At 53.6% G+C, this 23020-nt stretch overlaps 1 protein-coding gene across 2 annotated transcripts in view; it reads right to left on the bottom strand.

Annotated features, from left to right (window-relative positions):
• Nucleotides 1-6832: 6832 nt before the first annotated feature.
• KCNIP3 (potassium voltage-gated channel interacting protein 3) overlaps nucleotides 6833-23020 on the bottom strand; it is a 98648-nt gene continuing 82460 nt past the window's right edge. For both annotated transcript variants that reach the window (XM_012438322.2, XM_012438323.3), the window contains 7 exons: nucleotides 18152-18276; nucleotides 17662-17731; nucleotides 17375-17445; nucleotides 11112-11219; nucleotides 10334-10438; nucleotides 9538-9600; nucleotides 6833-8827 (listed from right to left, as the gene is read on the bottom strand). In XM_012438322.2, coding sequence (XP_012293745.2) covers nucleotides 8780-8827; nucleotides 9538-9600; nucleotides 10334-10438; nucleotides 11112-11219; nucleotides 17375-17445; nucleotides 17662-17731; nucleotides 18152-18276 — 590 coding nt within the window. In that variant the 3' untranslated portion in view covers nucleotides 6833-8779. The remainder of the gene's footprint in view (nucleotides 8828-9537; nucleotides 9601-10333; nucleotides 10439-11111; nucleotides 11220-17374; nucleotides 17446-17661; nucleotides 17732-18151; nucleotides 18277-23020) is intronic.

The following is a 23020-nucleotide window of genomic DNA, read 5'->3' on the forward strand; positions in this document are numbered from 1 at the left end:
TGGGGGAGCCTCCAGGTCATGCGCCTGGCCCAAAGCTCTCACCGAACCATGGGCTTCATCTTCCTGATCATGACATCAGGTGTACATTTATGCCTTTCATAGGATTTAATTTATTAATGTCTTGTCTCTGAAAAAGTATAGAGTCCACCTGAGAAGGCTTTGCAAGTATTCTGCTGTTCTATCCCTATTCCCTGGCACAGTGCTGGGTGCACAAGTTATTTTTTGTTGGTTTGTTTCTGTTTCAATGAATGAATGAATGAAGAAACGGCCGGATGGGAGATTGGGTGGGACAGATGGGATAGATGGTTGTCCTTGCCAATCAGTATCTTGTTGCTTTTTCTACATCTGCAGGGGCAGCGGAATGGGGCCCTGGAGTGGGCAGGGAATGGAGTTAGGGTAGGGTTGGGGAGAAGAGGAGGAGACCAGGGATTCCTCCCCTCTGGGCCCCATTTGCTCTGCCCAGAACAAACTGTTACCTACTTGGAAAGTTTTCTACTGGGAAAGCTTGTCAACAAAGCAAGAAAGTTGAGGATTTTGAAATCCTGGTTGGCTATCAGGAACTGACAGATGCCTGGCTCCTTGGGGCCTTATTTTTAGTTTCTGGATGTTTTACTGTATTGGGTGATTTTTCAAAAACTGGGAAAAAGTGCTGCCTGGCTTGATGTGCTATCTTTGTGGGTCAGGACACAGCCAGAGGAAAGTGAATGGAGGAGGGGTTGGGCTGGGGTGGGTGCCCAGGCCAAGGCCCCCTCCAGTGCAGGCAGCCCACCAGCCGAGGTGTTTCTAAGAGACTTTGACCCTGGTGTAACTTCACAGCTGGCCTCACCACCCGGAAGGCTCAGGGCCCTGTGCCTGGCCCCGCCCTGGAAGCCCTGCCTGGGCCTCCTGAGCAGTATGCCGCGGCCTCTCTCCCTGTGCTTCACTTCAGCAGCACTGGCTGAGCGCTGCCTCCTCACTGGCTCGCATAAGTGAACAGTCCAGAGATTGGAAGGCGGTGGCTTCAGGTGCAGTTGCAGGGCTAATGCCCTTCCAGGTTTTGTTTACTCTCTCTTCAGCCCTCAGTCAGGACTTCCCCTGCTGGCTTCCTTCCATGGCTCCTCACAGTGACAAAATGGCGCAACAGCTCTGGGACTCACACCTTTGCAGCTTCAGAGATGCGGGAGAAGGGAGCATCTTTCCCAGCCTTCCCAGCAAAGGTCTCCCTAGGCCTTAATGACTGTAATCCGGTCATGTGCCCGCCCCTCCACCAATCACTATGACCTGAGGAAGGCGATGCACCCATTGGCTTAGGCCTGGCCTTGCTCTACTCCCTTGGAGGTGAGGGCCGACTCCAAGGCTTCATGGATGGAGAGTGGAGGAGGGTTCCCCCAGTGAGACTGGGGGCTACTGCCAGGAGAAGAGAGAGGAGGCTGAGGAGGCAGAACACTGGTGCTCAGTCAGGAGACCGGACACCTTCCTTCTTTCCCTCATGCCCAAAGCCATGAGCAAGAGAGACGTTCCTGGGGGCTGTTTATCTCAGGCAGAGGGATGGGGTAGACACAGACCTTTCATCCCTGAAAGGTTTGATTATGTTCGAAGCCGGTAAGAGAGCTCAGCAGGGGGTATCTGTGCACAGGTTGAAGAGTAAGAGCAAAGGCAGGAACGGCAGGGCCTGGTGAGCTTGAGAGAAGCTGGGTTTCCTGCTTGAGGAACAGAGAGAACAAAGAGGTGTGCAGGGCTGGCAGGGAGGCCCGTGCTAAGACTGATGGCCCTCCGTGGCCGGGCAGCAGATGGGGGTGTGTGGGAGGCAATGGGGGTCCACTGAGTGCTGCCACCCCTGCTCAAAGATGGCTGCCCCCACCGCTGGCGCTGTGCAGGAGGAGGCTCACTCCCTTCCAGGGCCACACAGGGCCTTCCTGACAGGCCCACGCCTGGTACACAGCCCCTTCGTCAGGACCTTTCGGCTCTGGCCAAAGCCAAAAAACACCCGTGTGTTCCCCTTCTAGATCCCTGAGATGTTCCCTGTGAGTGGCAGGGGTGTGGGCGGGGTGGGGAGAGTTTCTTCCTGGTACCATCGGCTTGGCCTCACTCAGGCACGGAGTTACTCCTGGCCATGCTGGTTCTGTCACTGGCCCTCAGGCCCCCTTCCCTGTGCAACGCAGGCCCCACCTCCCCACCAACTCTTTTCCCAATCTCTGACCCCTGCAAAGCTCACCTTGCAGGGAACAGGACTTTGCACATTCCCTTGACAACCAGCTGGCTGGGACAAAGTCCAGGCCACTGCAGCTGGATGACCAGCGATTTCCTCTCCAGGAATGGCTGGCCTTTGGTAGGCCCCTAACCTAAGGGATTGGGACCCAGGTGAGAGGACCAGAGGGCTGGGGTAGGGCCCAGTACTTGCTTTGGGCTGACAGCAGTGCCTCTGGACTTAGGGGCTTGTCTGGAACAGAGAAGGTTGATGAGGGCAATAAACAGATCAAAGAACCACCTTCGGAGGAGGGCAGAACTGGGTCGGAGAGGACCTACGCAGTAGGTGTCAAAGCCTTACTCATGCTAGACAACCCTGCCTGGAATGTGTCCGCCAGGGAATTCAGGGCTGGTGACTGGGATCAAAGGCTCCACAGTGATCTGAGCACACAGCAGACGCGTCCCACACCAAGGAAGGCTGTGCTCACTGCTGTTCTGTTCACAGTTCCAGGGGAAGTCCCAGCCCTCCACTGCATCCCCACAAGTGCAGTCCCCAGCTTGTGCCCCAAGGTGGCTTCCTGCATTGCCGCTGTCACCATCAGGGCCTGTTCTCACTGCTTTCTGCTGTTCCCACAGACTTGAATTTCCTGACAGCAGGAACTGTGGCCTCTTCCCTGTGGACTCACGATGCAGCTGTGCCCGGGTGTGGAAGGTGTTTAATAAGTGGGGAATGGCACCTGCCTTGCCTAGACTGGGAACAAAGAGCTTGGAAGGCATGGGGAGTGAAGGTCAAAACCCCACCAGAAGCAGATATGCAATGATTAGGGCTCAGGGAGGGCAAAGGAGCTCGTGAGGCAGCCGTGAACTTGAAGGACAGTTTTGGCTTCTTGAGGGTTCAGGGCCATGGGGCACAGGTTGGAGACAGCAGGGTCCCTAGAGAGTGCAAAGAGGTCTCCACCTCCCTGGGGCAGGGTGTGGTCGTGTCAAAGTCCGGGTCTGTGGGCCTCAGCTGTCTTCAGGCATCTCCTTCTGTGGTTTCCTGGAAGGCCACTGCCTCCCGCCTTCCGGACCTGACAGGGGCCTGTGAAGGGTGTGAGTGGGGCTCATAAGCTGTCTTCGGTCCAGTCCAGAAAGCCTAGAGGGTCACGTGCAGGCTTCTTAGGAGTGCCAAGGAGAATTAGGCTGGGGACATGCATTGTGCCGGTCCCCAGCACCCGGTGCGCTCGGTGTGCTCGTTACTTGATACATTCAGTTTTGGGGGCAAACCATACGGAGAGTGAGGCAGAAATAGGAACGTGTCTTTGGGGCTATGAAGGAAATGACAAGGGAACAGCTGCTCTTCCAAGGAGCTTCCTCGGCGAAGGCCAGAATGAGCTGGAGGCCGCGGTGTGGCCCTGTTGCCCCCTGGTGGTCAGCGGGGGACACAGTCCTCGGATGCGCACGCGTGTCTCCCAGGAAACCTCTTCTGCAGCCGAGAAGCCTGAGACCTCCTAAACGCAGCCCGATGGCTCGGACTGCCCCTCCTCAGCCAACCGGTCCCCTCCTCAGCCAGCTGGTCCCCACACTGGCCTTGGGGTTACCAGGAAAACTGAGGACTAGCACAGATTTGTTTCCAGGATGTGGAAACTCCTTCTGAAATGTCTGTTCACTCTCTGATGGCTCATGGGTGTGAGTCATTTCCATAGAAAGGGGACAGATGCAGGCACACGTCAGTGGCTAGGAAGGAGGGACACCCATGTTTATTAAGAGATGAGTAGGCGTGCGTGTAGAATCATCACACCAGCCTTAGCAGAGGAGTTTTGTTGTTGTCGTTGCTTATTTTACAGATAAGGGAGACCAAGGCTCAGCAAGGTAAACTGACATGCTCAAGATGACACAGAAAGTTCCCGAATGGAAGCATTGCCCTGTGCCCTAGAAGCCACAAGGCCTTAGAGACACGGCATGTGTCGAGCAGTAACCGGGAGTGTGGACTGGAGACAAGCTCTTCTCTGCCCTCAGGAAAGGGTGAGGGGGGCAGGAGGACTCCCCTGCCTTTGCCCCCTTCCCAACCAGACTTCTATGTTGATGCCTGGGTGGGAGCAGCACACTGCTGGCTCCCAGAGCAGATTGGACCAGCCCCAGCCCTGTCCCAGGGGCTGTCAATCCATGGGCCAGTGAGAGGCTTGGCAGGGGAAAGCCACGCCCAGCAGAAAGGGCTATCTTTAGTCCAGTCAACTCCTGTTGGGGCAGTGGGAGTGTGCCCTATGGAGGGAAGATGCCACACATGACAGAGAAGCGAGGCAGAGGGCAGCCACGTTTCACAGAAGCAGTGCAGGGGCAGGGAATGGTCTGCTCCTCAACGCCAGGCCATGAGATGGTCCAACCCATTGCTGGAGCTGGATGTGGTATCTGAACATCCTGTGCTCATTTAAACCTGATTCTGTAATGCAAGCTCTCTCCTCGTACTTGTTTTACAGATGAGGAAACTGAGGCACAGAGAGATTGTGTGACTTGCCCAAGGTCACACAGCTGGTGAATGGTGAACTGGGGTTTGTGTTGCGGCAGGTGGGTGACTATGTCACAAGGGTGTGTGGGGAGCTCCTGTCTGTCCTGTGTGCTTGAGGCTAATGCAAGAAGCATGAAGGGTGTAGAGAGCAGTAAATATTGAGGGAATCTAAAGAAATGCAATGCTACTTGCGAAAACAGTAAAAAAAAGAATCAATATAATTTCTTTTTTTTTTTTTTTTTTTTTTGAGACGGAGTTTCGCTCTTGTTACCCAGGCTGGAGTGCAATGGCGCGATCTCGGCTCACTGCAACCTCCGCCTCCTGGGTTCAGGCAATTCTCCTGCCTCAGCCTCCCGAGTAGCTGGGATTACAGGCACGCGCCACCATGCTCAGCTAATTTTTGTATTTTTAGTAGAGACGGGGTTTCATCATGTTGACCAGGATGGTCTCGATCTCTTGACCTCGTGATCCACCCACCTTGGCCTCCCAAAGTGCTGGGATTACAGGCGTGAGCCACCGCGCCCGGCCGAATCAGTATAATTTCTAAAAATAGCTAATGTGATATTTCTAGCCCCACTGCTCTCCCAGACATTATCACCTGCTCATCAAGAGATGGAGACTAGTTCTCTTATGCTCAAAACTCAGTAGGACTTCACGTGACTCTTGATGAATAGAACATGGAAGAAGTGATGCAGCTTGACTTCTGAGGCTAGGTCATCAAAGGCAATACAGCTTGTTCCTGGTTCTCTCTTAGGAGACTTGCCCTTGGGAACCCAGCCGCCATATTGTAGGGAAGCCCAGGTCACATTGAGAGCACACACTTATATGTGACCTGGGCTTCCCTACATCCCCAACTGATATTTTGGCTTTCTGCCAGCAGCACCAACTATCAAACATGGGAGTGAGCGAGCCTCACTTCTGCCAGGCATCACTTCTGGGAGAGCAGTGAGGCTAGAAATATCACATTAGCTATTTTTGAAAATTATACTGATTTTTTTTTCTTTACTATTTTTTCAAGTGACATTGCATTTCTTTAGATTCGCTCAATATTTACTGCTGTCTACACCCTTCATGCTTCTTGCATCTTGGACCTTTTAGCTGGGAGATCACCTTGCTTCCACATGAAGTAAAGCCCTTGGAATTTTCTTTAGTCTTTTGGTGGCAAAGTCTCTTATTTATTTATTTATTTATTGAGACAACGTCCACTCCACCCAGGATGGAGTGCAGTGGCACCATCTTGGCTCACTGCAACCTCCGCCTCCCAGGTTCAAGAGATTCGTCTGCCTCAGCCTCCTGAGTAGCTGGGATTACAGGTGCCCGCCACCATGCCCAGCTAATTGTTTTAGTAGAGACGGGGTTTCACCATGTTGGCCAGGCTGGTCTTGAACTCCCATCTTCAGGTGATCCACCTGCCTTGGCCTCTCAAAGTGCTGGGATTATAGTCGTGTGCTGAAAATATTTTGCCTGGTGTAAAATTCCAGGTTGACAATTAACTTTTCTCTCAACAAAATGGACATGCCATTCCTGTCTTTTCGAATCGTCACTGAGGAGAGCTGGCCACCAGTCTATCTCTGGCTGTCTGTGACCTCTTTGTCACTGGTGTTCTGCAGTTCACTGTAACATGTTTAGGTGAGTTTCGTTTTATCCTGCTTGCTCAGGACATGTTTGGATTTCTTAAACTTGAATTGGTGAGTTGGGGAACTCCCTCCCCCTAGGCTCTCATTCTTGTCTCTTCCCTGGCATTGTCCTCACAGGGCTTATACTTTGAAAATAAACACCAGGAGATGTGTTCAGGCAAATCCTGCTTTCTTCTGGCCTGTGACCCTCCCTCTCCAGCCAAGGGGACACCCAGAATGACTTCCTGAAACCAGGAAAGAAAAATTATCTGGGGGTGAAATACACATGGTGCCTCAAGAAGTCCTCCTGCCCTGTGGGGTCTGTGTGGGGGCTCCAGGGCTGGCGCTTCTCATGAGGGCCCCAAAGGGCCACCATGCGCATCTCTTCCTTATTGGCCTCAGTGAGGTCACACTGTGAGCTTGAGAATTCGAGGGGCATTCTCCGCCCCCAGGGCCAGCTGTCATTACCAGCACAGCACCGGGCAGGATCCACAGCTAATGGCAACAGGGGTGGGAAGGGCTGAGCTGAAGTTTAGAGCCGGGACAAAGCCAACAGGAATCCTTCTCCTTTGTCAAGTTTATTTTATTAAAATATACAGGACTGAATATTAGTGGATGCTGAGAACAAGAACCACCCTCCCAGGCCGTGGCCAAGGGAGACGCTTCTGCCATGCAGACATGCGGCTGGTCTGTGTCCCAGTGTGGGAGGCTCCTCCTGGTTGGGCCGTGCAGCCAGTCTGGCTCCGAGGCCAAGGCGGGCAGGAGCATGGTGGTGACACTCTCCTGAGGCCTTGGCCCTAGAAGCTGAGAGGGCTGGGCAAGGGGTGAGGGGAGGGAGGAGATCCCTGAGCCAGGGAAAGCTGATGCCCTCCTGGAGGCAGAGGCCCCCAGTGGGCCTGGAGCCCGGCGTCAGTGCAGCTCCACGGGGGAGGCCAGGCTGTGCATGAATGCCAAGGGGCTCCCGCAGCCTCCGCCATACCACCTTTCCTCTGAGGGTCTGCTCACTCTGGGACTAGCCTCCTGGGGCACCTGGGGCCAGGCCTGAGTGGAGCTGGGGTGGCTGCCGATGGAATGTATTACGTGGGAATGTTCCTGGAGGGGCCATGCCGCCTGGGACCAGGCTCCTTCTCCTCGAAGCCCCAGCAGGAGGGAGCAGGAGGGCTTCTGTTGATCCCCCAGCTGCAGGCTCCTCGGCCCTTACCATTGGCTCCAGCTTTGGGCTGGCATCCTCTGTCCCCAGATGGAGGGGACAGCCAAGCAGAGTCCCCAGACTTTGTGCTTTTGAATGTTGGTCGGCCAGGCTGGGCTAGGGCTGGGCTTTGGGGGCCCACTGCTCTCAGGCACAGAGCAGACCACCCCCTAGGCGTCCTCCCTAGGGCCACTGTATTGAGGCTACTGGGCCTAAGCCTCAGGCAGCAGGAGGGCCTGACTCTGAGAGCAGTGTGCTTGGCTCCCACCGGGGCTTTGCCTGAGCTAATAAGGGTGCTTGTGCTTTTTGTGCAAGGCTGGGGCAAGCCTGGGCATAGGGACGGTGACACTGCTTCAGGAGTGGGGCTCAGCCAAGCCACTGGGCCATGGGAGGGGCGCTGCAGGAGGAGGAGGGAGGTGCCCCTTTCCAGGACCCTCTGAGCTCTGCCCCGGGCTCCCTGGCAGCCAGTCCCTGAACCACGTGCCTCCTCCTGGGACCTAAGAGGGAACAATTTGTGCTGGAGGGTGTGTATAACCCCACCCACCGCATTCCCATTGAACCAGGACTGGGGCAAGGAGAGGCTCATCCCACCCTGTGGAGCTGGCAGACCGCCCTCAGATTCTCCACTAAGCTTCAAACCCCTGCCTTCGTGCCACAGAGAAAGAATGGGGCCCAATGGCCCCTCACCACCCAAGCTTGCCCCACAGTGGGTAGCCTGCCCCCAGGGAACCATTTCCAGAAAGCTGCAGGCTCAGCCTCCATCACTCCCGTCTCTCCTGCCCCTCAGGTGGCCCCTCCAGGGTCCTGAGGTGAGGGGCTTTCTAGAAGCGTAGGTAGTGGGCAGGGAGTGGCTGTGGGGAGGAGGCTGGGGGGCCCGGAGCTGGCCCACTGTGTGGCAAGAAAGCAGAGTGGAGAATGGGACGAGGTGGGCTCACACTGGAGATGGGGCCCTCCCCTGCAGGGGTGCTTGATTCCCTTCCTGGTGACATCCAGCGGCTGGTGACCTGCAGACCTGCTCTGTCAGCCACTCACCAAGAGGCAGCCTCGGCTCGCTGGTCTGGGGAGGGCTGGTCAGGGCTCCTGGACTCGGACTCCAGGAGGGGCTCCAGACTTAGCCCCTCCCTGACCTCTGTCCCCCTCTGCCAGCCCAGATGAATGGTTGTGTGTGTGTGTTTGTGTGTGTGTGTGTGTGTGTGTGTGTGTAGCAATCTGTTCACTTTTTGCAAATCTATTTTTTAAAAGTTTCTCAGAGGCTGCTCCTGGCAGGACAGAGGTTTCTTGGGGGTGGAGGTGGCCATGGCCATGCACCCATCCTGACATGTCCTAGATGACATTCTCAAACAGCTGCATGGAGCTCATGATGTTCTCATCCTGTGTGGAGAGAGGAAGGGAGGCCAGTCAGGTGCTGGGTGGGCTCCAAATACCACCCCGCTGAGCAGATTCCCGCCAGGGACTGAGTCTGGCAACTTGTCTGTCTGTCTGTCTGTCTCTCCGTCTGTCTCACTGAGAGGAGGGGAGCTGAGGGCAGGGAGGTGAAGTAGCTGTCCCCAGCTGGTGAGGCACAACCTGTCTTCAGTGCCACGCCTGACTGCAAGCCCATGTGGTACAAGCTGATGAAGGGACCCTAGCTGGCCCCAGCGGACGCAGGGGCTAACCAGAGCTGCTTTGGGAATGGGGCAGTGGAGGCGCCAGAGCCCCAGTGTCTTGCCCCCAGGATGCTCTCTGGAGGGGCCTGCGGCAACAGTGCAGAGGCTCTGGTGCCTCCCTGCAGTGACTCTCTCCCTCTGGCTTGGCCCCATGTCTGCCCCTGACTTGAGGCTCTCCAGGGTGGGGCTGAGAGAGGGTGCAGGGGTGTCGGGGGAAGCTGTGGGTTGCAGGGGTGCGTGAGGAGGAGGATGGACTCAGACAAGAGGGCGAGTGGAGCTTGGGGCTGCCCAGGAGGTGGCGAGGGGCCAAGGACAGCTGCCATGTCCTGGGCTGGCAGGTGTGGGACTGGGATGGGGGAAGGGGTGGACAGTGCCAACCACCCACCTCCGCACAGAGCTGCAGAGAACTGTGGCCCGGCCTCCTGTGCTGCCTACCTTCTGACAGGTCTCCAGGAATTCTTCAATGGTCACCACCCCGTCCTTGTTCCGGTCCATTTTCTGCAAGCCAAGCCATGCCCAAGGTGAGTCTGCCCCAACAGAGATAGCCCTGCCCCTGGCCTGAGGACGCAGCAGTGACGGGTAGGTGGGTGGGCTCCCTCCACTCCAACTTGTCCCCTCTGCCTACTCTGTCCCTACTCTGGATCCAGGGCACATGACACACCCTCCATAGCCACCTCCCACCCCACTGCTGAGGCTCCAAGCATCTCCCCACTGCCCCCTAGGCCACTTCCATGAGCCCGCCTGGGCTTGGGTTTCCCAGAATTTGTCCCCATGTTCATCTGACCCCTCACCTCCCTGACAGGCAGCCAGGGCAGAGGGAGCAACAGAGTCACAGGATGGTCTATGTCTAGTGGCCCCAGCAAGTGGGAGGCAAAGCCTGCAGTCTCTGCAGCCCCCATGCATACAGGTGAAGGCCCCAACCCGCTCCTGTCCCAGAGTGGCTCCCTGGAGGAGCCACACAGCTCTCAGGAGGCACAGAGCTCCTGCCCGGGGTCAGCTGCCTTGGGATCCCCAGCCCTGGCCCCCAGATGAGGTCCACAGGGCAGAGCGGTGGTGTGATTCCCTTCTCAGGGGTTCTGACAACTAGCCAGATTGGAGGGGCAAGTTTAACCTCCTCGTGGGGGGGAGGGGGGCTTGGAGCGGCAAGCCACTTGCCCAAGGTGGCCCCAAGAGTGAGAGCCCCTTCCTCTGCTGGGCTCCCCTCCCTAGGTAGGGGCTGGTGCTTGCTCACCTGGAAGAACCTCTCCACATGCTCTGCTGGCGCATCCTCCCGCAGAATGGGGTAGGTGTGTCGGCCCATCATGTCATAGATGGACTTCATGATGGCCAGCATCTCCTGGAGGGGGAGACTAGCGTGAGCCTGCTGCAAGGCTGGGGCGGCTGCGAGGGCCCAAAGGGCAGCATCCAAGGGTGCAGGGCACCTCCAGGGCAGTGCTGAGTGAGTGCGAGGGGCTGGACGAGCTGGGGAGAGGAGCCTGCCCGCTTCTAGGGCACCCAGACTGAGCTTCTGACTCTAGGGGAAGCTCATCTCCCAGAAGAGTGGGGGATGGATTGTTATGTGCATATCTCCAAAAGGTGACACTGCCGCAGAAAAAGTGCTTGGACCAAATAAAACCTGTCTGAGGGCCCACGTGGGAGGGCTCCCGTCTCCACCCCTGCCTTAAGGGACTAAACTGCCCCCTTCACTTGGTGGGGGCCAAGGCCAGGACCTCTGGCTTCTCCAGTTGAGTCTCCCCTAGGCCTTCTGCGGAAGACAGATGACGGAGAACACTTGCTGAGCTGGAATGACCTGTGCGGTGCAGGGCACATGAGCCCACACTCCACACCTGTGTGTCCAGGGCCTAGAGCCCGGGAAAGGAAGACAGCCAGCTGGCTGCTGTCCCCAGGGCCAGTCTCTGGATGGAGAGGGGGAGAAGACAGGTGGGCAGCAGGAACCGGGAGAAAGAGCAGCGGGGGGTGGAGCAACAGGAGGGGAGGAGGGGACAGCCCCGCCCCCAGCCCCCCACTACCTCTTTGGTGATGTAGCCATCCTTGTTAATGTCGTAGAGATTAAAGGCCCACTTGAGCTTCTCGTGGACTGTGCCCCGAAGCAGGATGGAGAGGCCAACCACAAAGTCCTATGGGGGAAAGGGAGGGCGGGGCGTGACAATTCAACGCCCAGGTTCTAGTTCCAGTTGCTGTGTGGCTGCCACTGAAATTCACACCTCCACAGATATGAAATATTCACACCTCCACAGACATGAAATTCACATCTCCACCTCTGCAGAGCCTCCCTAATAGACCGATGGCATCCATTCAGGTCAGCACAGGGCGAGTGTGTGCCCGTGTGTGAGCACATGCATGGTTGTGCACCTGTGTGAATGTGTGAACCAGTGTGAGTGCACGTGCATGTATCTGGGTGTGGCAGGAGTGGCATGGTAGCTGATATTTTTATTTGATGTCAAATAAAGTTATTTAAATATATATGGTGTTCTAGACCCATTTAATGCAGTGCTGCCACCAGAGAAGCCTGGGGGTGCTCTTTTAATAAAGGAGGTGCTCTACTTTTAGTCTGATAAACATCTGCATGGCAAAGGTGGTTGAAAACTTCCAGCTTAAAAAGCTAGAGGAATGATGCTCAGCTTTTTATTTTTTGGGTTTTCTTTTTAGAGACAGAGCCTCAGACTGTCACCAGGTTGGAATGCAGTGGCATGATTACAGCTCATTGCAGTCCCAAACTCCCAGGCTCAAGTGATCCTCCCACCTCAGCCTCCTGAGTAGCTGGGACCACTTGTAGTAGTCCATGCCCGGCTAATTTATTTCATACTTATAGAGATGGGGTCTCGCTATGTTGTCCAGGCTGGTCTCCAACTCCTGGCCTCAAGTCATCCTCCTGCCTTGGCCTTCCAAAGTGCTGGGATTACAGGGGTAATCCCAGGGCCATCTTGCCCAACCCTGGTGCTCCACTCTTGAGTCATGACATGCTGTGTGTGGCCATCACCTCTGGCATGTGACACTTTATTATTAATGCGACAAAATATGACTGTTCAAATGGTTTCCCGTGACAACTTCAGCTGTCTTGTTACAGCAGTTGGTAGAAAGCAGGTCTTTCCCCCACCTCTTGGAAGGTTTAAAGGTAAAGCCCTCTCTGCACCCTGGGGTCCTCCCAGGCTACTCTGAAAGAAAGGGGTCGGAAAAGGGCTGTCCCAGCAAAATGGGATAGAGGTCAGTCAAAGTGCGAGAGACAGGACCATGCACCAAGGCCTGAGGCCCCTCAAGTGTTAGATTTTTGGGATTGGAGGAAGTCTGTACCATGAGAGAGAGAGACAGAGAGAAACAGATGAAAGTGATTTGGAAGAACAAAAACTTAGGTTGAGAGATTATAAATCCTGCATCTCTAAAATAATAGGATGTCATTAAAAAGGAGTAACTGGAAAAAAGAAAGAGCTCTTGGAAATTAAAAATAACAAAGCAAAATGACAGACTTAGAAGAAAGGTTGGGAGAGCAAATGGAATCTTCCGTGAAGTGGAACGAGAAGACAAACAGCTGGAATATAGGGGAGAAAAGAGGATAATGAGAGGTGCACTCCAGAGGGCCAGTGGGGGACACGGGCGGTTTGGGAAGTACGGGAGAGAACGGAGGAAAGTGGGTCAGAGCAATCAGGAAAGATTTCCCAGAAAGGAAGTGGAGATTTTCCAGTGTCTACCAGGGCTTGGCACAACGCATGAAAACAGCGTGTAGTTTAGCTGCAGGCACAGATCATGGTGAAATTTCAGCAAATTGGGTACAAAGAGAGGATCTTACAAACTTTCAGAGAGAAAAGCAAAGCCAAACAGAAAAAGCAAAATCGGGTCCCATTCACGGGTGAGAGTCAGCAGCGGCATCTGCTCTGCAGCAGCGCCTGGGACAGGAGGCCCAGGGAACAATGCCACCCCCACTCTGAAGAACAGCTTCCCCTGGGAGTGTGGGTCCCTACGACAGTTCAAGCAAGAGTAAGAACAGAATAAAGACACTCCCAGGTGCTCAAAGGCTCCAAAGTTACAGCCCACATCCTCTTTTATAGGAAGCGGCTGGGTGGTGAGCCCCTGAACACACAGAGAGTGAAGCAAGGGAGAGGAAGATCAGGGATCCCAGAACCAGGAGGCCCAGCCCAGCAGAGATGGGAGGAGGCCCCAGAGGGCACCAGGCCCCAGCGAGGATGGAGCCGTGGCAGGCTGTGGGGACCTCCTCAGGCAGATGCTGGGCAGAGGGTTCAGATGACTGGAGAAGGGCCTGGGCTTAAATGAATAATGAGGTCACAGAACGCCAGGCAAATGAATCATCAGAACCAATGTTAACTGTAGGCAAAGGAAAAGAGACATCATCGCAGTGGACAGCAAGCTCAGCGAGGGCTCCAGTTCACAGATCAGAGTAAACCAAGGCCTTATCCAACCTGAAGCCTAGAGTCTGTTGGAAAGCTGGGCTCACTGCAGTCCCAAACTCCTGGGCTCAAGCGATCCACCCACCTCAGCCTCCTAGGGGACGGGTGGGGGGCTGGGGGATGGGAAAGGTGTGTGTCTGAGGGAGTGCCAAATTCTCACAGCAGGGGGTTGAAAAGTGAAAGGAGCCTCCTGGGGACATGAAAACAAGCACTGGCGCCTGCCTACAGCAGACAAGGTGGTCACCTGCTGGTTTCCCACGCGCACCCTGAGAATCTGTTGGACTCCAGTCATGTGTGTGCAAAACTGAAGACAATGAAAAAAAAATTTTTTTGAGACACAATCCCACTCTGTCCCCCAGGCTGGAGTGCAGTGGTACATTATCAGCTCACTGCACCCTCTGCAAGTGATTCTCTTGCTTCAGCCTCCTGAGCAGCTGTGGGTACAGGCGCTTGCCACTACGCCTGGCTAATTTTTTTGTATTTCTAGTAGAGACAGGGTTTCACCATGTAGGCCAGGCCAGTCTGAAATTCCTGACCTCAGGTGATCTGCCCGCCTCAGCCTCCCAAAGTGCTGGGATTATAGGCACCCAGACAATGAAAATATTTTAAAGGAGAAACACCCAGGTGTTGTGGCTCACATCTGCAATTCCAGCATTTTGGGAGGCTGAGACAGCAGGATGGCTTGAGGCCAGGATTTCAAGACTACCCTGGGCAACACAGTGAGATCCTGCATCTTAAACAATTAAAATAAAAAAATTAGCCAGGCATGGTGGCATGTGCCTGCAGTCCCAGCTACTCAGGAGGCTGAGGTGGGAGGATCACTTGAGTCCAGGAGGCCAAAGCTGCAGTGGGCTATGATAGTGCCAGCATACTCCAGCCTGTCTAAAAATAAAACAAAAAATTAAAAATTAAAAAACAAAGGAGAAATATTGTTACATTTCTATTATGGCCAAGTTTAGGGAGTAATAACCACTGAAGCTTGGGCATGGTTTACACACTAGTGAAGATTTTAAGTTATCCCTGAAGCCCCGGGTCAGACAGGCCTTCCTAGTGGGCGGCAAAAGCGTGGAGGACAGTGTCCTCCCATGGACCCTGGGCGGGCACCACTGTCCTCCACCTTGTCTTCAGCTGGCATGGCCTGTCAGGTGGTCTGTCGGTCTGCGGCGGAGAAGCTGCAGCGCCCGCTGCTAGCAACTGAGGAATGTCCCCATCCAGTGTCCCTTAGCCTCTCTCAGTGTGTTGGGTATGGTAGTGACAGTATTAGGAGATGGTGGGAATGTCCCGTTAGGCCACTGGCTAGTCTCCATTCGTAAAGGTAACACACAGATGACCCCAAGTCCTGCCAGCCCATGTCAGAGTGCACGCTGGTCCTAAATTCCTTGACTACCCACAGTGCAACCTACACTGAATGCCAAAGTGTAGGAATCCTGTCACATCCACAGCCTCTGCACTACAGCCGTCCCCATGGCAGGGCCTAGGCAGGGTGAGGGCTCCGGCAGGGACACAGCACACTTCCAGGCGAAGGTGCACCAGAGCGCACAGGAGGGCCGGCCAGCAGAGCCCGGAGCAGGTGCTCGGTGAGGGGCTGGGAGGTGCATGTGGCTGCCAAGCTCGCAGGCCTGCCCTCACACTGCCCTGGATGCTGCTTGGCCAATGGCACATGGAGCAGTTTGCTGCCAGGGGAGGTAAGAGAAGCGGCCACACCTCCAGATGTACCTACGCCTGGATGCAACTTCCAAGCTGGGCCTGACTTGATCCTGGGCACTGGAGAGGCCCCAAAGATCTATGGAATCGTTCTGGAAGCTTTACACGTTGCTGAGGCTGCCACGTTCCTCCCTCTGTGTCTCTGCTGCTGGTAGAGGAAGAAGGTATGGGGGAGCACGCTAGACAAGTTGCATGAGCAAGGCCCTGGTGGCCACAGAGCGTTCAGCAAATCTGTGTGTGGCACTGCTCGCACGGGGCTCCCTGCCTCTGGCAAATCCCAGGAGGTCTGCGGGGATGGGAGCAGGAGCCATTCAGAGGTGGGATGTGGGATGGCATCGCCCGCTTGGCTCTACTGAGGTCTGCGTGTTTTCCGATTTGGCTTTTTGGATATTCTTTTTGGTGAGGAGAGGGAGGGTATATTATCTTTTACCAAATCCATAAACTGTAACTAACATGCATCTTGTCTCTAAGAATATACAGAAAGGGACAGGACCATTGCAGACAGTGTCACGCCGGCTTGCCTTGCACCATAGGCGTATGTGGGAGGCTGAAGCCTGGCAGTGAGGATGGCCGGTGGGTGTCCACCAGACCAGATTCAGTGCCTCCACTCCTGGCAGTATCCTTTGTGACCACTGGGATCCCAGCTGTGGGGCTCCCGGGATGGGGCCATGGGGGCTTGCACCCTCCTCCTTTCCAGAGCAGAACACTTTGAAATCAAGAAGTTCCTCAAGGTAAATGTACCTGTGTGAAGCCAGAGGACTTCGCTTCACGTGCAGAGAAGCCACAGAAGGTGCGGAAGATGCCAGGAATGAGCGACCTTCTGAGAAGGTGCCCAGCAGAGGGGACGCAGCTCAGCCACTGACAGACTCAGCCCAAAGGGCTGCCACCTGCCTCCTTAAAGGGCCACAAGGCTGTCCCTCGGGGGAGTGAGGGAGATGGCCACAGGAGGGGAGGGGCCCTCCGAGCCTCCTGAACACCGGCCATGCCCATGCGCGGGGGCCCTGCTAAGCCTCTGAGTCTTCTCATTCCAGAACAAGGAAAACCACTCCTGGCTGCCTGCTCCCTTACACTGATTTCTAATGATGCTTTACTGCCTGAAGTCTCAGGCGCCTCTTAAAGGGCACCCCAGGAGAGAGGCACTGGGAAAGGACCGTGAGTCCTCCCTAGGCTCCTCTGTGCTGACCGGGTGTTTTCTGTGTGCTGTGGGGTTGGTATTTCAGGCATTGCTGAAAACAAGATTTGAAAACACTGCTTCTACGTGCAGAGCCCTGAGTGTGGCTCAGAGCGGAGGGGTCCTGTGGTCACAGGGCAGGCGGGGAGTGTCAGTGTGCCCGGCAGGCCTGCGGCATAAAAATAACCCTCGCAGGTTTATCGACGAGTTATTATTACCCGCTGTGGCTGGGGCCTTCTGGCCCCATGTGCTTCTCTGTGCTTTCCTGTTAGCTGCCCTTGGCCTGGAAGCTGAGCTGTTGGTGTATTGATCAGGCCGGCTCTCAGCAAGGTTTTCCTCCCAGAGGTGGTTTCAGCTTTTCGCCTACAGCTATTTTTAGAGTCTTGCGCTCCACAGATGGGGCCTCTCTCCAATGATGCCGTGTGGCAGGGCTGGGGAGGATCCCAGGCCAGGCCCCCGCAGGGAAGCTGTCTGGGTGGGGGACAGGCTTCTCCTTCCACTGGGGGGTAACACCAGGCTTTACTCTCAGTGCCCAGCTGGGATGAGCCCTGGAGGCTGCTCAGGCTGGGATGTTTTCTAGATATTTCTGGCCTATTTTCTGGGTAACAAGGAGTAAATTCTGAAGCTGGAGGTCTCACATCCCACTATCAGCAAACTAGGCCTCTGAGCTAAGCCCTGAACCCTTTGAAAATGCAAATTCCTGATGGGTCACTACCACCCCTGTGTGCCTCGGGGACTTCCTTGGTCGGGCAGAGCTGCATAAAAACTCTTGAATGGAAGAAAAGGCTGAGAATGTGGTGCCAGCCCAGCAAAGTCAAACACCCCAGACCTCACTGGTCCAGGGCCAGCCACATCCACTCGGTCCCAGGGTGACACACTAGATCCTTTCCAACCAGGACCACGGCTCTCTCGACAGCCCTGAGAGTGATGCCAGGGCAGGGATTCACCCCTGCAGCCACCGGAGCAGGACACATGGGAGGAATCCTAGAGGACCTACCTCAAAGTGGATGGCCCCGTTCCCGTCAGCGTCGAAGGCGTTGAAGAGGAAGTGTGCATAGGTGGTGGCATCTGGGGAGGGCAAGGAAGAGGCTGGGGTGTGTCGGGGCTGCCTGGTGGTTAATCCCACACCCCAGGCAACCCCAGCTGGGGGTTCTGTGTCCTGGCTGGCAGTCCCTGTTTCCCACAGGACAGGGGCAGCACCAAGTTTCTAGGATGCAAGGGGCAGCGGGAGGGTCCCCTCCCTCCACACTGGGACACAGCAGGGCTCCCCGGCCTCGGACTTACCTCCCTGAGGGAAGAACTGGGAGTAAATGAGTTTGAAGGTGTCTTCATCCACCAGGCCCGTGGGGCACTCCTGCAGCAGGAAGGCACCCTCTCAGCACTTGGCCACCCCCAGCTCCAAGCCCGGCTCCACGGGACTGGCCTTTCTCCACCCCCTTGGGGGCTGCCCGCTGCCTGTGGCACTGCTGGGGCCCCCTGGCCTGGATTTCAGAAAGCCCGGGCAGGGGTGGGGTGAGAGGGAGCAGGGGTGAATAGGAAGGGAGTGGCTGCTCCCCAATACCTTCCTCCTCTGTCCCAGCAGCAGAGACACAGAGGGAGGAACGTGGCAGCCTCAGCAATGCCCATTCTGGGGTGTGCCCCCGCTAGACAGCGTTCCCACAACACATAAGCCCCTTAGAGGCCCCTGGGATATTTAGTGTGGTGTGGAGAAGTTTCCTGGTCTCTCTGGGCCAGGGTCTCCAAGGCCTTTCCCAGGGGAATGGGGAACACTCACGTTCTTGAAGCCCCTGTAGAGGGACTGCAGCTCCTTCTTGGTGAACTTGGTCTGGGCCTGCAGTTGGTCCAGCCCCTCTGGCTGGTGGCGCACCGTGGACAGCTCCAGCTCACTGTCGCTGCTATCTGGAGTGGGACACAGACCAGAGAGGGTAAGGCATGTAGCCCTGCTCCTCCATCTTGCTGCACTGTGGGCAGATGCCAGGGCATGGGATGAAACAGTGGGTGGAAGAACTCTCCTTGCATGACTACCATGTACAGCCACACAGGCTGTGCACTGCACAAACCGAGGGGCTGGGACTGAGTGGCCCATGCAAGAGCTGTGCGTCTGCTTTCCTGCCCGCGACAGGGTGGGCCTCCCAGTCGCAGCCCTGGCAGTGTGCCCACCCGTCAGCTAGCTGCACGGTGGGACAAGGTGGGAGCTGCTCTTGTTCTAGACAGGCATGAACAAGGGGATACACGGGAGGGGGAAAGACAGCAAGAAAGGCATGAGGGAGCCTTGAACTTCAAGATCCATTCCTAGTCCACTCTTCCATGTGGTCCTCCTTGACTTCCCCCAGGAATGGAGAAGGCGCCTCCCTTGGCCCTCAAAGCCTAAGGTGATGCTGTTCAGCTACATTTGGCAGAGGGGCGTCATTCACATCTGGGTAGGAGGCTAGACTACTCCAGGACTGTGGGAACAGGTATCAGAACTTTTCTTTAAATACACAAAAATGTTAACTATCCATGGCTACCTTTGCGGAGGAGATGTGATTTCAGGTGCATTTACTTTTTTATTTATTTTAAAAAAACATTTTTCTAATTTCTTTTGGTGTGACATGCATCACTTTTACAATGAAAAATAAAGCTAGGGCTGAAACAGCACTGAGTGCCCACACCTTGAGCAGCATCCTCGCATAACTAGAGAGCGCCACCTTCCGACGGACTCAGGACATACGCTCCCCACTGCACCGTCGCCCCATCTCCCCTGGGCCACACAGAGTGGATGGTGGTGATCCATGATCACCCGCATGGCTGCTGCCGGCTACTGCCTCTCCCACTGCACAGCTTGCTTTTAAGGAGCAGCTGTCCTGCACAGCTCGTCCTGTGCCCGTGGTGCCTGGCATGGTGCTGGGCACTGGTCCCGTGCTGAGCTTGGTCCATACCCAGGCCTCTCCTGAGAGCATAGTGGGCAAGACAGCCTGCACTGCCCACTCTCACTAACCACAAGAGTGCCCTGAAAGCCGCTCAGCAATCGCACTGTTTCCTTGGTCCACATATGCTCCCCATCTCCGAGATAACTATTTCATACCTTCCTTCCCTTTAAGTTTCCAGTATCTCCTCCCCCATCCTTATCCTCAGGTTGCTTTCCGCTTCCCTGAGAAGATAGAAGCTACAGAGGAAAACCTCCCCAAGCCCTCGCCCCACACCTACCCACCCGCCAGCACCTGGCCCAGCTGTCTGCACCTCTGCCAGCTCCATAGCTGAACTGTGCCTGCTCCCAGTGAAGGCAAACCTGCCGCTTGTGCAGTGGGTCCTGACCCCTCTCGCCTACCCAGGCAAGTGGTGCCAGCAAGTCTCCCACTCTTTCCTTATCATCTTTTCCTCTCTTCTGGATCATTCCCATCACCATATAGACATACTGTGGAATCTGGAATCCTTAGTCAAATGAAGTATAGGCAAACCCTGTAAACCAGCATCCCACACCAGGCAAGCATCCCACACAGACTCTTCCACCGCTGAGGGGCCTGCATAAGGATGCTCACAGCAACAGCGTTTTTGGTTGGAGAGTTGGAGGCAACTCAGGGGTCCATGCCAGGCAGAATGGGTGGGCAAAATATGGAGGCTGCATACCCAGGAGAACTGTGCCATGGAGCAGATGTTCACACAGCAGTGTGGATGGATGGATAGTAAGAATCCTTTGATTAAGAGCTTTTCAGACTCCATGGAAAAGCAAGATTCAACTATATGCTGTTTACAAGAGGGATACTCCTAATACAGACGGATTTAGGCCAGGCGCTGTGGCTCACACCTGTAACTCCAGCACTTTGGGAGGCCAAGGTGGGTGGATCACCTGAGGTCAGGAGTTTGAGACCACCCTGGCTAACACGGTGAAACCCCGTCTCTACTAAAAACACAAAAATGAGCCAGATGAGGTGGCGGGCGCCTGTAATCCCAGCTACTCGGGAGGCTGAGGCAGAAGAATCGCTTCAACCCAGGAGGTAGAGGTTGCAGTGAACTGAGATCATGCCATTGTACTCCAGCCTGTGCGACAGAGCCTGAGACTCCAACTCAAAAAAAAAAAAAAAAGAGAGACACATTTAGAGTAAAAGAATGGAAAAACATTAAGAAAGCTGGATGTTTTATAATGATATAAGGATTAATTCATCAAGACTATAGAATAATCTGAAATAGACATTAGCTAGTAACAGAGCCTTTAAATACCTGAGGCAAAAAAATCAGAGAGAAAAATAATTAAGCCACGATCATAATTGGAAGATTTTAGCATCCTTTTCCAGTAAATATGACAAGTGACGATATAAAAGATTTGAAAAACACCATCAACCAATTTGACCTAATGAATATTATAGAACACTGTAGAGTTGTAGACTACACGTTCTTTTCAAGAGCATACCCTGTGGTTACCAAGATATATCAGATGCTGGAACACAGACTCTTACCACAATGGTATTAAGTTAAAATTCAGAAAAAGATATTTAGAAAATCTCAAGTAGTTGGAAATAAACAATACATTTCTAATTAGCTCATAGGTCAGAGAATATACTGCAAGGTGATCACATTTTGAGATATTTTGAATTGAATGATTAAAAAAACAGCATGTCAAAATTTGCTGGAAGCAGGTAAAGCTGTGCTTAGAGGGAAATTTATTGCTTTCAATTCCTTTATTAGAAAAGAAGATAGGTGTAAAAGTGATGACATAAGCTTCTATATCTAAAAGTCAGAATCTAAAAAATGCCCAACAAATTAAATTCAAAGTAAAAAGGAGAAAGAACATAATAAAAATAAGAGTAGAGGGGCCGGGTGCGGTGGCTCACGCCTGTAATCCCAGCACTTTGGGAGGCCTAAGGGGGTGGATCGCTTGAGGTCAGGAGTTTGAGAGTAGCCTGGCCAACATGGCGAAACTCTACCTCTGTTAAAAATACAAAATACAAAAAGAAAAAAAAAATAGCTGGGTGTGGTGGTGCATGCCTGTAATCCCAGGTACTTGGGAAAGTGGGGCATGAGAATCACTTGAGCCCAGGAGGTTAGAGGTTGTAGTCAGCTGAGATCGCACCACTGCACTGCAGCCTGAGCAACAGAGTGAGACTTCATCTCGAAAAAAAAAAGAAAGAAAATCAATGACAAATATAAGCATAGAGGCAAACCTTATAATAAAGTCATTAAGAAACTCAAAAGTCATAGACTGGAAAAACATATCTCCAGTACATGTATCTGTCAAAGGACTCATTTCCAGAATACACAATAAACTTCTACAAATGAACATAATAAGACTAATAACTCAATTTTTTTTAAGAGATGGGGTCTCGCTATGTTGCCCAGGCTGGAGTGCAGTGGCTATTCACAGGCGCGATCCCACTACTGATCAGCACAGGAGTTTTGACCTGCTCTGTTTCTGACCTGGGCCAGTTTACCCCTCCTTAGGCAACCTGGTGGTCCCCCACTCCTGGGAGGTCGCCATATTGATGCCAAACTTAGTTCGGACACCCAATTGGCATAGCGCAGTACAGCCCAGAACTCCTGGGCTCAAGTGATCCTCCTACCTCTGCCTCCCGAGTAGCTGGGAATACAGGCACGCGCCACTGTGCCCAGCATAACTCAATTTTTTAAATAGGCAAAAGACAAAGACACTTCACAAAACAAGATATACAACTGTCCAATAAGCATAGGAAAAGGTGCTTCACAGCATTAATCATCAGAGAAATTCAGGTGACCCAATGCAAAATGCAAAATATCCAACCATCTATTGTCTCAAAAAGACCAATAACACTAAATGTTGGTGAGGATGTGGAGCAACTGGAACTCCAATATATTATTGATTTAAGTGTAAACTGGTATAACAGTTCTTCAGAACTCCTTGGCAGTTTCTTATAAAGCTAAAACATACATCAGCCTTATGACTTATTTACCCAGGACAAAAGATATACATACACGAAAAGACTTATGCAAGTATACTCATAGTAGCTTTAGTCATAATAGCCCCAAACTGGCAACTATCCAAACAATACACAGAAACATTGACCTGTGGGACGTTTATGCAATGGAATATTATTCTCCATTGAAAAAGGATGAACCGTTGATATATGCAACAACATGCACACATTTCAAAAATATTATGCTAAGCAAAAAGCCAGATGTAAAGGAGTTTAAACTACATGCTTCCATTTAAGAAAGTTCTAGAACAGGCAGCACTAATGCATTGTGAAAGAAAGCGATACAGTGGGCGGTTGTTACAAGGGTGTATATGATCGTCAAAACTCACTGAACTGAACATTGAACATCAGTGCATTTTGTTGTATGTCAATTATAACCAGTTAAGAAGAAAACATACTGATGACAGTTCTGCCTTCGGTTATAATGGGATAGTGTCAGGCTTACCGTCCCAGTGCAAACAACTTTAACACTGCAAGAAATAAATGAGGAAAATATTTTCAGGCTTTGGACTACAGCACAGGGGTGCAATTTTTGAAAGCAGGAGAACTGAAGGGAGCTGCATATTCGCCCTGGATATCTGCCTGGAGGTACTTTCCAGACCACGGTACAGGGAGGTGGGGCACAAGCCAGGGAGCAGCAGTCTTGCTGGGCTGACGAGTCAGAGATCAGTTTGGGGCTGCTAAGGCAGGTGGAATTTTCAGAGCAGAGTCCTGGAGAG

The sequence above is a fragment of the Aotus nancymaae genome, unplaced genomic scaffold (genome assembly GCF_030222135.1).
Source record: "Aotus nancymaae isolate 86718 unplaced genomic scaffold, 86718_ANA_hifiasm-v0.15.2.pri h1tg000030l, whole genome shotgun sequence".
Classification (NCBI taxonomy): domain Eukaryota; kingdom Metazoa; phylum Chordata; class Mammalia; order Primates; family Aotidae; genus Aotus; species Aotus nancymaae.